This window comes from Cajanus cajan, chromosome 3 (genome assembly GCF_000230855.2).
Source record: "Cajanus cajan strain Asha chromosome 3, NIPB_CcT2T_4, whole genome shotgun sequence".
NCBI classification, from domain to species: Eukaryota; Viridiplantae; Streptophyta; class Magnoliopsida; order Fabales; family Fabaceae; genus Cajanus; species Cajanus cajan.
The window spans coordinates 80,454,952-80,472,009 of NC_138519.1; the positions used below are offsets into that span (position 1 = coordinate 80,454,952).

General features: G+C 31.8%; 2 protein-coding genes across 4 annotated transcripts; both read right to left on the reverse strand.

Moving 5' to 3' along the window:
* Window positions 1–122: 122 nt before the first annotated feature.
* Window positions 123–8,239, reverse strand: LOC109796831 (urease). 3 transcript variants are annotated; one of them, XM_020356651.3, is made up of 19 exons: window positions 8,084–8,239; window positions 7,768–7,901; window positions 7,233–7,306; window positions 7,078–7,123; window positions 6,662–6,767; window positions 5,768–5,913; window positions 5,187–5,297; window positions 4,835–4,998; window positions 4,356–4,734; window positions 4,158–4,266; window positions 3,762–3,901; window positions 3,456–3,593; window positions 3,286–3,377; window positions 2,605–2,734; window positions 2,371–2,529; window positions 1,910–2,074; window positions 979–1,113; window positions 767–838; window positions 123–454 (listed from the first exon to the last, which is right to left on the reverse strand). In XM_020356651.3, the coding sequence occupies exons 2-19, from the start codon at window positions 7,891–7,893 to the stop codon at window positions 233–235; spliced, it is 2,514 nt and encodes an 837-aa protein (XP_020212240.1). In that variant the 5' UTR covers window positions 7,894–7,901; window positions 8,084–8,239; the 3' UTR covers window positions 123–232. The 3 variants fall into 3 exon arrangements, with proteins under 3 accessions (XP_020212240.1, XP_020212248.1, XP_020212257.1); XM_020356659.3 differs by having other exon boundaries at window positions 8,033–8,207; XM_020356668.3 differs by having other exon boundaries at window positions 8,015–8,207.
* Window positions 8,240–9,995: 1,756 nt separating this feature from the next.
* LOC109817499 (uncharacterized) lies at window positions 9,996–15,381 on the reverse strand. Its single transcript, XM_020382793.3, has 4 exons — window positions 14,939–15,381; window positions 12,567–12,842; window positions 11,965–12,102; window positions 9,996–11,652 (listed from the first exon to the last, which is right to left on the reverse strand). Exons 1-4 carry the CDS (start codon window positions 15,245–15,247, stop codon window positions 10,096–10,098), a joined length of 2,280 nt encoding a protein of 759 aa, XP_020238382.2. The 5' UTR covers window positions 15,248–15,381; the 3' UTR covers window positions 9,996–10,095.
* Window positions 15,382–17,058: the final 1,677 nt, after the last annotated feature.

The following is a 17,058-nucleotide window of genomic DNA, read 5'->3' on the forward strand; positions in this document are numbered from 1 at the left end:
CAAGTGGAGAGCATGATACTCCCCACTTGATAATTTCTCATGATAAGGACCCACAAACCTTGACCATAAATTACGTGTAAAATAAAATAGAGTCGTTGGTAGGATGCAATTATGTAACGTGATGAGAGCAGTAAAGAAATTTTTAGTTTTGGCTATCCATGATGACAAAGTGCATGCTTGCTTATTGTTTTTGTCAATAAAAATTGTGTATTGAACACATAGTTTGAGTTTATTAGAAGATGAAGTAATTTCGAGAAAGAGGAACAGTAGTGGCTGCAGCGCAGGTTAGAACCACTCCATCTGCTGTCACTGTGTATGATTCTGGCTCCACAGTGATTTCTGGAAGAGCATCATTCAATTTCATATCTAATTTGGTGAGCTTTCTCACATTCTCCACAGCTTCAACCCTCTTGTTAAGTCCGTATGAAGCTTTTACTCCATTATCCAAAGCTGCCTGCTTGTGATAAAGCATGTAATGTGAATATATATGAAAAATTTGAAGAGAAACAAATATGAGAAAAATGTTAGTGACACTCTTTATTATTGATTGAAATTTATTAGAAATTATAAATCTTGATGGATTTCACCACTAAATCAAGAGAAACTCATTAAATAGAAAATGAGATCCACCAAAATTAATAATTTTTAATAAATTTCAGCCAATATGTTAGATTGAGAGCGCCAGAGAGAATGTCAACATTTCTCACAAATATGAACATGGATTGTTATGTACGTGAAGAGAAAGATAGAGGGGTTTGATTCATGCCTTGCTCACAAAAGCAATGGAGTGTGCACTACCAGCCTTGCCAAATGCTCCGAACATAGGCCTCATAATCACCTACAAGAGTGTGTTACCTAGTTTAGTTGAAGCACTTTTATTTAGATTGATAAAATTTACTTTATATAAGTTATTGAAAGTGTAATTTAACAAGCACCGGTCGGCAATTGATCATATCTCAATACATATGAAAACATTACCGGTTCAGGTGTTGGGATGCTTGCATTTGGGTCACCCATGTTAGCATAAGCAACCTCACCACCTTTGATCACCATTTCTGGTTTAGCTCCAAAAAATGATGGCTTCCATAATACAAGATCAGCTAACTTCCCCACCTGCAAAACTAGGTCTAAATGAGGCAGTCGAGATGATACTAATATTAGAAGGATCAGCATCAGCTTTATAGCTGCCAATTTGATATGTAAATTGAGGTTATTAAGTGTAGTATTAGATGCAAAATAGTACAGAACTATAAAGTTAGTGTCATTCAAGAGGGTTTGTACTTGAGTGCAGGTTTCTTTGTTTGTAAGTTGACTTTTGGTTGGAGCTTTAAATTGTGACCAGTGAAGCATCAATGCGTTTATTATATATATATGAGAATGGGATTTTTTTCACTTCATATAGGATGTTCTGAAAAATTTTCAATCCTTCGTAGATTTTTGTATGTGAAACGATTTTTGCACTCTTATTTTATTATCTCCTTACTCATTGAAAGAAATATGCAATTTCAGCATGTTAATTTCTCAAGTGTATTGTAGAACTGAAGAGTATTACTAATACTGCAATGAAAATTAAATAAAAAAACTTATCATATTTGTGCATCATGCAAGGGTTAAAGTTTTCACAAGTCCAAGAATTCTTATGCTTCCACGTGTACAACTGATCATAGATGTGTTGTGCAATTAGCACAACTTATATAAATTATACTACTAATTTAACTTTGTCCAAATATAGAGACATGTACATATAAAAAGTCAATATGTCGATTTCTGAAAACTGGGGCTTTACTTTTGCTAAGAGGTAGTAAATGTAAATCCCTTTCACTTAGTGTATGCTTCTACCGCTTTTTTCTTTGTATCTTTAATCATAGGAAACTGAATACTGATGGCACTAGACATTCAAACACCATACCTCAACTGAACCAATATATTGCGAGAAACCATTTGCTATAGCTGGGTTTATGGTGTACTTTGCAACATAACGTTTGATCCGTAAGTTGTCATTTTCTTCACCAGGCTGTAGTGGTCCTCGTTGTGACTTCATCTTATCAGCAGTTTGCCAAGTTCTGCTTATCACCTAAGGAAGAAATGATTCAACAATATAATCAAGAGGATCACAAAAATTATCGTGATTTTCATGAGTCTACTACCAAAAAATGAAGTGAAACGACAACTATGAAATTCTGTGGTGCCACATTAACAACAGGACATAACACAGGGGCCTGAAAAAAAAAATTGATAAAAAAATTTACAGCCACACATAATTCATTTTCAGGATTTAGTTTGGAGCTATCAAGCACCCTTTCATTTTTTTTTCATAATAAATACGAGCACAATCAAGTATATATAGATAGGCTTTAGTTAAGGAAGGACCTCTCCAATTCGACCCATAGCCTGTGAATCAGAAGATATAATGCTAATTGCCCCCATATCATGCAAAATATCTTCAGCAGCAATTGTTTCAGCTCTTATTCTTGATTCTGAAAAAGCCACATCTTCTGGAATATTCCTTTTAAGATGATGGCAGACCATCTGTACATCATGAGTGTAAATTAAGAGCCAAATATCACAAGCTGTACATTAGTACTTCTATGATTTATTTCATACCAGCATGTCAACATGCTCATCTATGGTATTAGACGTATAAGGGCGTGTGGGATTTGTTGATGAGGGAAGGACATTCTTCTCACCACATACTTTTATGATATCTGGTGCATGGCCACCACCTGCACCTTCACTGCCCAAGAAAATAATAAAGTCAAGAATAAGCCATCTTAGACTGGAAACAGATCCAAAGAAAGATAGTTAAAAGAAAGAATGGTGGAGCTCTCAGGGGAAGAGACAGATCATAATAGTCTATTTGCATCAATAATTTAAAATCTTTCAGATGTTAGCATGAATATAATAAACCATATCCAACTCGAACACCCCATGAGGCCAGAAAGAAGAGCTGAGAATTAAAACAAAGATAGAGAGCAATATTCAAAAGCATAGGACACGTATAGATGTGAATGTGAGTATTCCATTATTGGAAAAACAAAGGTTTAACCTATTGCCTATTTCACATTACTGAAAAGACCAGAGTAACTAAAGGATGGAAACCAATATTTTACCAAGTGATTATATATTAGCTCCATTTCGCTGTGATAATACTTCTACATAATGAACTTTACAAATAAAATTAAAATGGATGTTTTTCCTCAGCAAGTGCTACAACAGTTATTAACAAATAATGATCATGCTATAGTATACCAGTGCTTTATAAAATATTTTGAAGCTAACATATACCTGTGGTAAGTATGAATAGTTCTTCCTTTAAATGCAGCAATTGTATGTTCAACAAATCCAGATTCGTTTAAGGTGTCGGTATGTATGTTAACCTGTTATTATACAAGTTCACAGTAAAAATCAACAAAAATAATAAAAGTAAATAAGTAGACTATTCAACAAAGTTGTGCCTGGATATCATATTGTTCTGCAATGGTCAAACAACTGTCTATTGCAGCTGGTGTAGTTCCCCAGTCCTCATGCAACTTCAGTCCCATAGCTCCAGCCTTGATTATTTCATGCAGTTCATCAGGTTTGGCACAATTCCCCTGAAGCAAGGAAAGGAAGATTTATTTGACTTTAGACATACATAGAGGTTTTCTAGAGGTCCAGCACATATCATTAGGCAAAAAAGTGAAAAAACTAACTAAACAAGCAACAAGACCAGAACAAACATCATATATATATATGAACTAAACAAAAGAAAGGAAACAGACTTTTCCAGTGAAACCGAAGTTTAATGGCATGTCATCTGTTGATTGCAGCATAAATTTCATCTGAATTGGTGCTGGTGTACAAGTTGTTGCACGTGTTCCTTCAGCTGGCCCTGTTCCTCCTCCCACTAATGTTGTGATACCTATATAAAAAATGCAGAAAAGGACAAAATAAAATCCAATGAGTAGTTTGGATCCAGAAGGATGCTTGGTGAATAAGTAATTTAATAAAGCTGGAGTTTTCAATGCATAAAAATATAGCTAAGCACAACCAAATGATCTCAAACAACTCCCAAAATTTCATGTCATGAATCCAGCAAACTAGAGAATGCATTAAATGTTTAAAAATACATGTAATGCACACTCTTAGTAGAAATTGCTTCAAGTTATGAAACTTACCACTTGTTACAGCATCATCTACTAATTGAGGGCATATAAAATGAACATGACAATCTATAGCCCCAGCTGTCACAATCAAGCCCTCTCCAGCAATAACTTCAGTATTAGCCTAGATATGGAAGATGTATTTCTAAGTTAAATCAGGATAATGAGGTAGGAATTCAACTCATTGCCTCTGATATCTGGAAGGGAACTTACCCCTATTATCATATCATGAAATACACCATCCATAACGTCTGGATTTCCTGATTTTCCAATCGAGATAATGAGGCCATCTTTAATACCAATATCTGCTTTGATAATTCCACTATAATCAATGATCACAGCATTTGTTATAACAGTATCCAAGGAACCCTCAGGTGGATGGCCACATGATTGACCCATTCCATCTCTTATGACTTTCCCACCTCCAAAAATACATTCATCACCATAGATAGCAAAATCTTTTTCAATTTCAGCAAACAAGTTAGTGTCACCAAGACGGATTTTGTCACCAGTTGTAGGGCCATACTTGTTAGCATATTCCTCTCGAGAAATTACTGTAGTTAATGAATAGTCTTCTCCAGTAACACCTTCCCTGAGAAATTCATACTTGAGGTGAGAAATCTTCTCAGACATGAAACTGTACACATCTAAACAAAGCTATATAACAAACACTTCAATAACAAATCTTAAACCTAGCATTTTCCTCTTCCACATGTCCAAATCCCCTTGTGATCACAGCCTGCATGGCTGCTATGCAATTGGAATCATTAACTGGACCATCAGCAATGTTATTACCTCCTCTGATGACTTTGTTACCTCCAATGCTTACAAGTAGAACACTTTTACTTTCGCCTGGCTATCAAGATTAAATATTTTTCAATTAATCATTTGTAATCTAATAAATGAATTAGTTCACTTACTGAACATGTTTAGCCTTCACACATGATATAGACAATGAATAAAAAATAATTATAATGCATACATTCAATGAACAACATTACAATTACCAAGGTAAAATTTGAAAACTACAAGGTAGAATTCCACCTCAAAGCGTGTGGCATTCCCAGCAGCTATATTGAGGCGCATGCCATATGCTTTCCTTCGATCAAAGGTTAAGTAAGGATTTAGTTCAATAAAATGATAGTGGCTGCCAACCTGAAAATTTTCAGAGTATTATAAAATGATTGCTATAGTTAGCTTATTTTTTATATAGAGAAAGGAAACAGCTAGTCGATTGGCAGGAATATTTGAAACACTAAATTTTTAATATGTTAATATTGAAGAAGCTTCAAATACTTATGAAAATATTAAATTTGACCAAAGAAAAACTCAAAAGCTTCTATTTCTGGGAATAAGTATGACCAATCGCTCAGTCAGAGAGATCATCAAGATATACATAGTTAAATACAAATCTTCAGAACAACCTTGTAAACCATATAAATCCTCCATAATTGATCAGAAAACAAATTCACAGAAACCAGAACCTATTGAGTACACTCATTGACATGACTTTGTTATTTCATTTGTGCACAGCTTATCATACTGAATTTAGGTATATGAAAAATAAAAAAGAATGTCATTTTAATGTAAAAGAAAAGATGGATATACATATTTTATGCAAACACCTGAACTGGTCTGTCTCCATTGTTGACAACTTTGAGAATTACTGCTTTTCTTCCATGGTTAAGAACCAGATTTCCACCTACAACTATTATTTCACCTGGAATTCTATTATCTTCATCGTTTGCAGTAAACTTGTCAAGTGAAGGTACTGTAAACACATTTTCCATCCATCAAGAGAAATACTAATGTTAGTAGAGTCTTCAATATTCTGTAAGTCAGCTTTACCAAAAAATTTCAAACTACATTGCACGAGACTGCAAAATTGTACTGAACATTATTTAACTGCAGCTAGATATTGTGGAAATACATGAGCAAGAAAGGAATATAAATTAATTTATCTATATGTTTTGCTAAGTCCTACTTGAAAAATAGAAAATATGTAATAATAATGTTTTATTTTCAAGGAGGGATACATAAAAAAAGTAACATACGTATAAATTCATTATTGAATTGAAAATGACTACTGTCAGTAGGGCTCGAGGATTCCGTTACCCCTTTTACAGCCAATGTGACTTGTTAGGGGATTCAAGTAAACACAGTCAACTAATTAAGCTAGTTCAGTAAAGAAAAGGGCAGCTTCAAATTAGATCATTGAAATTTTAATCTCCCTCAACTTCTACACAGAATTAAGAAGACAATAGATTCCTCTTCATATAAACAAAAGAAATGCTGACTATGAAAAGCAACTAAAATTTCATAAAAAAATTTATCTATAGGTAAAGGATAAATAACAGATATAGTTTTTGTCTTCTAAGTCATGTCTTGAAGTCAATCTAATGCACAAAGAGGCAATAAGCAGCATTTTAATTACAGAATAGTATTCTGGGAGATAGAAGCACTCAGTACTGGAGATACATAATAAATCATCTACTTTTGACATCAAAGTAGAGACATACCTGGAAGAAAAGAACCAAATAATGCTAGCTCAAGGTTTCCATTCTCGCAAGCGATTGGGTCATGAATGGTGACTAACTCAGTCCCATCACGAAAAGTGGCTTCAACCTACATTCAATTTTATTTTAAGAAAATTATGGAACTAACATGTGGCAAATTTTTTTTTTTTTTTTCTGAGGATGGGGAAGACCGGAGAATACTATTATATTTTACAACAAAAATTGAGCTACATCCTTTTTAAGTTTGAAGAGCCGTAATAAAGAGGTTAAAGGAGGCAATAAAAAATAGTTTTTGCAAATATATAATTTCAATCATAGTCACAAAACATTGAAGACCTCCGTTAGTATGCAATATGCATAAAGCCATTTGTGAGAGTGCTTTGTATAATATAACCACATTGCCATAATGATACATGTACCTGAACACTTTCTACGAGATGTGGAACAGCTGGAAGAACTTGTCTCCTGTTGAAATATGAAGATAAATTTACATATATTCTAAACTGCCCATTCCTCTTTTTCTACGGCAAGAGCATAGGAGCATAAAATCAAATTATGAAAATTAACATAATACCTTCCAAGAAGTTCTCTCCCAATGGACATCAGCTGTGCAACAGTCTTGTCACCATCACGAACAAATTCCACAATCTATGCAACAGAAAAAATAATAACACACTACAAATTAAATTCATTTCCAAAGGATTAAACACAAATTAGATTCATTTCCAAGGGATTGAAACTTGATTTCTTTTTTGGGTGAAATAGGGTATTCCTTGGTCGAAAATCAAAGACTGATCTCCGAGGTCATTCATTGGTTGAAAATCAAAGATTAATCTATCAAGGTCCGCAACCCTCTTTAGGAAAACCCCCTTCTTCTAGGAGCTAATTGAACAGTTGTAACTTGATAAACTACTTGAAGTTTAGGACTGTGCAGTATCATTCTAAGTGGGACTCCATTGGCAAAACTAACATGTTATTGGAGCTTTGCTCGATAGTATTGGATTGCCTCCCATTCTACCACATTTTTGTAACAAAAAAAAAATCGAGAAAAAAAAATAAAAAAAGATAAAAAATTTGGAAATTTACATCAAAGAGGAACAGAAGCAAACCTGTGTTGCTATGAGAGCCACAGTTTCAGCATAATTGAGTCTTAAACCACGAGCAAGGCGTTTCTGTGCAAGGTAGCCAGCATTGTGCAGGCTTAGTTTCTCGATCTCCCTCGGACTCAGTTTCATTTTTCAGCCTAAGTATAGAACACAAGAAAAGAAAAAAAAAACTCAGCAAAAATTACTGGCTTGTGTACTCATAAATATCATCATAAATTTGAAGAAACATATTTGAGGAAAAGAGCAGCACAAAATTTATGGTTCTAACAGCAGAGAAAGTCAAAGTGAAAAAAATCCTAAGCTTAGGAGTGCACCGCACTTGAAGTTTAAACAATTGCTTATCACAATATAGTATGATCAACTAATTTTTCTCTTTGTCGACCAAGGAGGATAATATAAGTGCAACATGATCTCATGATTTTCATCACATGTAACAACACAAAAGACAAATTTTGGTACAAGGTGCCAACTGTTTATACGTTGTTAAGCAATTAAATATTGGAGCAGAGTCAATTACTGACTCGCTCGGTCACTCCCGTAGCAGAAAACAAGCAATATTTAATCGATGGTTATATAAATGGATCTGATGAACTAATTTTTTAATAATATTAATTAATTAAGGATTAGTCATGATAAGAGTGTATTAACAGTATTAAATATTAATTTTGGAATTTCTTTTGTAAGAATAATGTTTATTGTAAATTGTTATAATAATATTTACCAATGCTAAATCGATAAAAAATTTAGTTTCCATTGATGAACCAGGAAAAGTTTTGGAACACAAGCTAGTATAAAATTAAAATGTTTCTTATCTCATCAAAATTAGAATTTCACATTCATCTATATTATTAATAAAAATAATATCTTTTTTTTTAGTGCACACTCTTAACTTTTAATACACTATTTTTCTCCCATATATTATTTATTTATTTTTATTCTCTACTTTTTAATAAATTTATTTTTTAAACATTTCACATTTTTTAAATAACTAATCAAAACTTTTAACATCAATTATTTTTATTTTTATATAAAATACACAAAGGCATAGAATATCCTTTTTACACTAGTTATTTATAATCCAACTTGAGTTTAGAAATTAAGTGAAACTCTTATTTTAAATAATATGTATAAATATCAATAAAAATAGTTAATGTGATGTTTTAATGAATTTGCAATTAAAAATTTAAAATTACACGTAAAAGTTTATAGACATTTCAAAAATTCAACAAAATTTAAATTTCATAACAATAATTCACTTTTTTTTTCACATGATGACAACATATTTTTTATAAAGGAAATTTTAAGAAAAAATAATTTCTAGAATTTGTCAAGTTAAAATAAGGCTTAAAGCTCAAAGAATATTTACAAATGTACTTATAAATTATCTTTCAATGAAGATAAAGATATGTTGTTTTTAGGGTCCTTGTCTTTACATATTTATATTTAATAATATAATTATTAAAAATAATATTTTTAATATTTCGGTATGTTTGTCTACTTATAAACCATGTATAGGATAGGTCACATAAATAGAATTTCATATTATGTCAATCTAAAAAAAATGTAATAATAATAGGTAAAACTTATTTACTAAGTCAAGTTTAAGTTTAACAAAGTCTTGATTTATTTCTGTCTTTACATCAATAAAGTCTTCATATTCATAGGAGGAATCGAATTCACATTGTTGTGAGATAAACATATGTTCTTTTACACCTAGATTAACCTTTGACATTATAACATTTTTTATAACTAATTTTATTCAATATTTTTTTTATTAGATTTAATCTATATAAATTTTAATTTTTTTAAATAAGTTCTTTATTATTATTCATTAATAAATAATAACTCAGACATAGATCTTTATAAATTTTATTCATTAAAATGGTTAAGTAGCGAAATTTTAAATAATTTAAACAAAATTTCATTGTTATAAATATTATACAAACAAAATTTTTATAAATTTTTAAAAAATTTAAAAGTTGTTTATCACTATTCATTTTAGTGAAAGAGTTAACAATATTTTCTTTGTTACTCTCTTTCTAATACTCTTATGTTAAAATTTATTAAAAATTACAAATTTTGACAAGCCTTCATAATTGAGAGAGAAACTCAAAATAATAAATAAGACTACTAAAATTTGTAATTTTTAATAAATTACTATTAATGTTAAGAAAATATTAGAGAAAGTGTTACCCACCCTAGAATAGTGAGATAACATACATCTTAATAAATAAATAAAAAGGTATAAACTGAAATTGATTTGTATACCAATTACCAAGAATTAGGTACTTTTACAATTACAACCTCTATGTTTCCCCAACCATGGCCCCTTCAAACGTTATAAGCTCTTCGACCAAAAATAGCTTCTCTAGTCACTAATCTAATCCCCCTCACCCACAAGTCAGCCATTTCAACCCCACCTTCACACACAAAATGCACCTCCTTGTTTTTCGTAGTAATCACATGAAACATTCCCCCCTCATCGACATCAAACTTCTTCCTACGATTCCATCGAAACTTCTCACTAGGTCCAACCTCAGCCTCTCTACAAATCACGTTTCTCTTACTAGATTTTCCCCAACGCAAGATTCCAGCAGCTCCAACCATCACCAGTGACTTACCATGAGGTGAACCTTTACCACACTTTGTGTGCTTCTTCACACGAGCACCACACAAGACTAGTGTTCGAGCTAGCTCTTCCATTATCACGCTTTCAGCATCATTTTCTGCACCATTTTGCCTTGCAAGGGAAAGTGCTGTCTCGTGTCTCTCATTTTCAACATCACATTTGGCTCCACACGAGATCAAAAGCTCACACATTTCACGCCGGCATGCTCTTGCTGCTAGCATCAAAGGGGTGTATCCTTGATCATCAAAGGCATTTACATCATACCCTTCTTTTATTAGTTTTTTAACAATGTTCATGTCCCCATAACATGCTGCACGGTGGAGAGGATTCACCTCTATTGAACAACCATTGCCTCTCTTATGAAGTGCATATTCAAGCATCACGTTGTGGAACATTTCACCATTTGGGCTCATGTCTATGAGTTCAAGTGCTGTCAAACCATACTTGTTTTCAAGCTTGGTCACATCAGCACCAGCATAAAGAAGCAACCTGAAAGATTCCACGTTACCCCCAATAACAGCTATCATAGCAGCTGAAAATCCATTTCCATTTTGCTCATCTAGATTGGTGTTCTCATTTTCAATGAGTTTCTTCAAACCCTCTACATCATTTGCACGAGTCACAAATAACAAAGCGGAAAATCTATAGGGGTTGCTTGATTTAACAATCTTACCGGCTCTGATTACATCCAGAAGTGCTTTTTGGAAGACTTTAGTCCACTGAACAGAGTTTGCAATTGAAGTTGCACTGAGACCAGATGAATTTACCATCCCAAAATCAGCACCAGCTGATGCTAGCACTCCAAGGCACTTCTCATGTTTGTGCCTTGTGCAAATCATCAATGCCGTGTCTCCAGATTTTGTTTTGGAGTCCAAGTTACAACCACCACTAATCAGCGACTGAAGAATGTTACATGACCCTAGCCGTGCAGCTATGTGAATAGGGTGTTCATTGGTTTCTTCAGTGGTTTGCACTACCACTTCTGCATCAGCACCACGGTTTAGAAGTGTAGTTAGTGCCTTTTCATTGTTACAAATAATTGCATGGTGCAAGAGACTCCTCCCAAAGTGTAAACTATTTGGAGAGAGATGGCTGAGCAACATGTGCAATATGGCACCAGTGGATTCAAAATACTCCACAGCACACCATGTGATTGGATAAGCCTCAGCTAGTCCAACACCAACACGAAATTCTTCTCCTGTATCTGTGTCCCACGACCATGCCCCCAGTTTCACCTTGATATCAAGCCTCACGCCAACCTGTTTCCAAAATCAGAAAATGATTGTGATTATACAATACAAAATAATTGTACTCGATGCAGAAACTTGACCACCCACAAATAGATTATGTAAATTTAATTGGATCAATTACAGAAGCATCATATTTTACCATATGGTACCAATAAAAGATTATGGTTAACAGACATGAAAAATCAATGAAGTCTTCTAGTTCTCACACTGTAATAACACCCCCAAAAGTCAAAAAAATAAAAAAATAAAAATAAAAAAGGACTTGCTGTAAGACATGTTTATCCCATGGGAAGCTTACTTATGTAAGTCAGAGAAACCCACCTGCAACAGTAATCTAACAACATTAATCTGCCTGCTGACAACAGCGGCGAATAATGCATTGCAATCAACATTAGCGTGAAGAAATGGCTTTGAAGATTGAAGCAAGGTCCTATCAATTGCATTGGCATCCACTCCATGCTGCCAACATACGGAACAGTGTTATTTAATAATCAACTGGACAAAGCTATGGATGCTGAACTAAAGTTACCGTTGGTGATGTTCTATTATCCGATTAAAATTGAAATTTTATCTCGATAATATACATTAATATTTAATAAAAAATTATATTGAACATATCAAGACAATTATAATTATGGTCGAAGAACAATACTAACAACACCTATAAATACTGAATTATTGGTGTTGTTAGTATTTTTCTTCGTTTAAAATTGAAATTTTACCTAATAATATTCATAATAAAGGATTTAATAAAACGTCAGCAAGTATTATAAAGGTAAAATATCAGTTCTGATGGAAGAATACCGAAACTACTATATTACTCTAAGTTTTTTTTTGGCAAATTTGAGGAGCTACATTTACCACATCCACAATTTTAGAAGAGAACACAGTTACACAGCCTTTATCAAACATAATGGGGTTACCTTGATGAGTACATCAACAACCTCAACGAAGCCTCTGCAACAAGCAGAGACAAGGGCATGAACTGCAACCCGAGGACGGATCATGCTGGACTGCATGAGTAGTTCAGCAAATCTGGCCCTCCCCATGTAACATGCTTCCAATAAAGCCTCCTCACATGCAAGTTGTGACGCTCCACCATTGATGAGAACCTCCAATACTTTTAGATGCCCTTCTCTCACTGATGCTGTTGTGGCATATCCCCTGAACAATCTTATATTTACATTTGCTCCGACATTCTATTACATGAAAACGTCAAAACTTAGTTAATAATAATGAATTGTTGACGTGACAAAACAGAAAGGGTGTGTCTCTCCTTGCTTCATCCACATAAAAAGAGCTATTACGTTAGCTATACATTACTAATTTATTAGTTGTAGTATTTATTAAGGTTATGTGTGTTAGTAATACTTCCTCTAAATTCTCTTTTTAATTTTTTTATACTATTAGTTCAAATTCATTTAAAAATCACAATTTTTGGTAAGCCTAATTACTAAATCATGAGAAAAGCTTCTTTTTAAATGAAAGGCGATAATCTTTAAAATTTGTAATTTTTAATAAATTTTAACTAATAATATAAAGAATATTAAAAAAAATTGCTAACATTTCTGTTTGAGATAAACTTTTTCTGTAAATACTTATTTATAAGAGAAAAAATAAGAAAAATAAAATAATTTTTTCTAAAAACTAAAGTTAACCAATAAATAAGTTAATTTTTTAAAGTGTTTATCTCATAACTTGAATGAGGTATTTGCTTCCAAGTTTTTAAGAACGAGAATCAGCACTCGAGATTAAACATCTCTTTCCCATTCTCGTTCCTCTTATCCATCTCTCAGTACACTATTCTATCCCGTAAATTGCTGATGAGATCTTATTTAGGGGACAAGAAAAGACTTCAAATTACATCATGATTAACCAAGATGTCATGGACTAACTTAAACACTATGAACGCAAATTCTTAAACACGTGACACCACAACTAATGTTTCAGTTTAAAAGCAGATTTATGGGAAAAGAAAAAACAAATTATTGTTCCTACATCGTCCGTTAGAGTAATGTCAGATGAGATGTATGATATGTATTGATGAATATCTCATAACAACATTAAACGCATTTTGGGCTAAAAAAATAAAATTGAGTTTATCGTTAGATAACAAGATCAAATTTGAGAGCTGACTAATTATCCGAAAGAATAAAGATGAAAGTTACTCCAAACATCATTACCAAAAACAAAAAAAATACTCCAAACGTATATGAAAGAAATGAAATCCAACCGAACCCGAAATTTGGGGTAAGCTAAATCAAATTATACACATCACAAATCAGCTTAGGTTTTTTTTTTTTTTTTTTATGTCTTCAACTGTTAAACATATTTAACATTTAATTTAAAAAATTGTGCAAATGTTAAATTTTATTACCCGATGTCTAAATTATCCTCTGTTAATATTTTTATCCATAGAATGGAACACAAATACCAAATTATACCTTGCTAATATTTTTTTTTATCCATAAAATCAAATACAAAGAACAAGAAAGGTTGCAACATTCAGGCACTCGACCAATTGAACTAGATTCGCTTGATTTAAAATTTGTAAAATGAATCTTCTATTATTCACTTCCTATGGAATTGTCACATGACTTCCATGTGATTACAAAAAATAGTTAAAAAATAAGGGGAAATTAAAAAAATAAAATAACATACCTATTAAAAAAAATTAACCAACTAAGTTGGGGAGTTTTGATATTTTCCAGAGTTCTAGATTCAAAACTTAAATAAATTAAAAAAGAAATGCTAAAAAAATACAACATAATTAGATGTAAATTATATATTTTGCGGGAGTGACCTGACAACGTTATCCAATTTTTAACCGTTCTCTTTAACAGAGGATCTTTCTTTTATTCAGCAAAGCATGAAATGAATTGTTCTCTTCCTTGTCTTCAAGCACATAAATCTAACTTGGTTTACTTCACGATTTTCACAAATTGTCGTGGTTCGAATTGGTTTTCGAAAATTGAAAAACCGATTAATCATTCAAAAACGGAAGCAAAAACACTAGCAGCGTAACACCGATCACACACACACACAAGTTACAACGCAAAAGCATGCACCACAACAGCACCAAGCAAAAAAAAACAAAAGAATATGCAAATGACAAAACCAAACAAAAAAAAACGAAGACACAAAAACGACGCCACACCACGCCACGATTAGAATCGCGTTTCGAAAAACCAAAACGAGTGACGCAACTTCTTCGCTGCGAATGTTTCATCGTCGTTTTAAGAAATGGTTTGTTCACTCCTAACACGAGACAATAAACAACGTTGAGAAGCGTTACCAGAAGCTTCCGCAGGAGTGTCAAATTCCCTGTGTGCGCGGCCAGGAACAGAGCAGTGAGCTCGGTCTTGAACTCCTCGTACGCCGAGTTAACTCGGTGAGGCGACTCGTCCTGCAGCACGATTTCCGTCGTTTTGGACTTAAACGACACCGTTCCAACGAAGTTAACGTCCACCAACGGACTCGCGATACACTCGAACGCCGTTTCGGTGTCGCCGTAATGAGAAGCCTCTACGAGACGCTGCGACACCTCCGTTTCGTAGTCTACGGGAAAAACCTGTTTCGTAACAGAATTCGCCAACACCATCATTTGTTTGGTTTTTTTTTTTTTTTTTTTTTTTTACGCAGGAACCTCTCTTCAACCTAAGAACTTTCGTGTTTGCGAATGAAACAGAAAAAAAGGTACAGAGGAGGCTGTGCATGCACTTTATATATATGTGGAATCGTTTCGTTTTAAGAAGCTTTGTTTTGTGTGATCGAATAAATAATTAGATTTTGATTAAATTAAATAAATTGTAGTTTGGGTTTTGTTTTGTTTGGCTAGATGTGGTTGAACTTTTTTGATCTTGCTTAGGTAAGATTATTTGGTTGTTGGACCTACAAATTTTTGCTATGATAATCACAAGTTATTCATTTTGGTAATCAGAGCTGGACTAAATGAGTGTCAATTAAATTGTTTATAGTAAGTAATTTAACTTTCCCCTTAAAAAAAAAGTTTTATTTAACTAAGAGTAAGCAAAAAGTAATTATTATTGATTGTATTAAATCTTACCCGCAATACATTTACGCATCAATTAAATATTAAGAGAAATAACTTTGTTATCTTTAATAATACTACTTCTTAAAAGCATGATTGTTTTCGTAATAAGATATTTATGCTAATAAAATAAGTAATTTATTTAAAAAAATGTAATTTTCTAATTAGAGTTTTTTTACAAAAATAAAAATAAAAAAATATTTATTAAAATTATAATAATAGCACCAAAGTTTGAATCTAACATCATGTACATTTTACCTCATTTTTATATTATTAAGTCAATCTTTGTATCTCATTTGAAGTTAAATATTATACTTTTTTATTATTAATTTTTCATAGACAATGTTAGTGTTATAAAGATTTTCATATCATAAAATATCATGTTACTTAACAGAAAAGTGAGTAATAAGAGTATAAGTGTCAATTATTCTCATGACTGTGGATCTAGACGTAAGAAAATATGGACAAAAAAAAAACATGTTTAACCATTTTTAAGAAAGTATTCACATGAATAAGACCTTAAAATTTTACTTTAAAATACTTATGTCAGTTCGATTCAAATTAACATAATGTTGATAATTTTCTTATTAATTTAATAAATAAAATACTAATTTTTTTTTCAAAAATCATCTTTATTTGTTTAGTATGTCACTCTCAAATAATCTGTTTACATGAAATTAGTATTTTAATTTATATATTTCATAGGTAAAATGTTAATTATATATAACTAAAATTTATAACAAATTATATATAAAAATAAATATTATATTTAAAATAAATTATATTTAAAGCTTGTATAAATATACAAATTATATTTTAGATTTAAGATAAATAATATATATAATGGCACAAAATAATTTTTAGTTATTGATAAATTATTTTTAAAATGTTAAAATTTAATTCATAAATAAGTATGATAAATAAAAATATTGAATTAGATAAGAAGTTAAAAAAATTATAAATATTTTTATGGAAGAATGATCTCCTAAAAACATTCTCGTATAAGATAGTCTTATTTGAATTTAATATATTATATATAGGAGTTCATAGGATGATGAATAAACATTTAAAAGTTTCCACCTTTGTTCCTATTCATAAAATTCAACATTGAATAATTGTTTGTTCTTTTATATAAGAATCAATTCATATTATCTCATATATTAGTTATTTTTATATAACACTTAAATATGTCATCTTAATTTGATAAAATGCATTAATTAATTAAAGAACATGCACTCTAGTTGAGTAGAAGAAAAATATGTATTAATAAGGGGATAAAAATTGTATAAAACATGTTCTCTAATTGGTTAAAAGATGTATAAACATTAATTAGGAAAAAGAAGGGTTATTTTATAAAAAATATA

What these genes read in the sequence shown, in the direction of transcription:
- LOC109796831 (XM_020356651.3), bottom strand. Translation starts at nt 7,893, where the DNA reads ATGAAACTGAGTCCGAGGGAGATCGAGAAACTAAGCCTGCACAATGCT. An exon ending in TGGCTCTCATAGCAACACAG is followed by an intron (nt 7,307 to 7,767) that starts GTTTGCTTCTGT and finishes TCTGTTGCATAG; the next exon opens with ATTGTGGAATTTGTTCGTGA. An exon ending in ATGAGCATGTTGACATGCTG is followed by an intron (nt 2,530 to 2,604) that starts GTATGAAATAAA and finishes CATGATGTACAG; the next exon opens with ATGGTCTGCCATCATCTTAA.
- LOC109817499 (XM_020382793.3), bottom strand. Translation starts at nt 15,247, where the DNA reads ATGATGGTGTTGGCGAATTCTGTTACGAAACAGGTTTTTCCCGTAGAC. An exon ending in CACTCCTGCGGAAGCTTCTG is followed by an intron (nt 12,843 to 14,938) that starts GTAACGCTTCTC and finishes TTCATGTAATAG; the next exon opens with AATGTCGGAGCAAATGTAAA. An exon ending in TTGTTGATGTACTCATCAAG is followed by an intron (nt 12,103 to 12,566) that starts GTAACCCCATTA and finishes GTATGTTGGCAG; the next exon opens with CATGGAGTGGATGCCAATGC.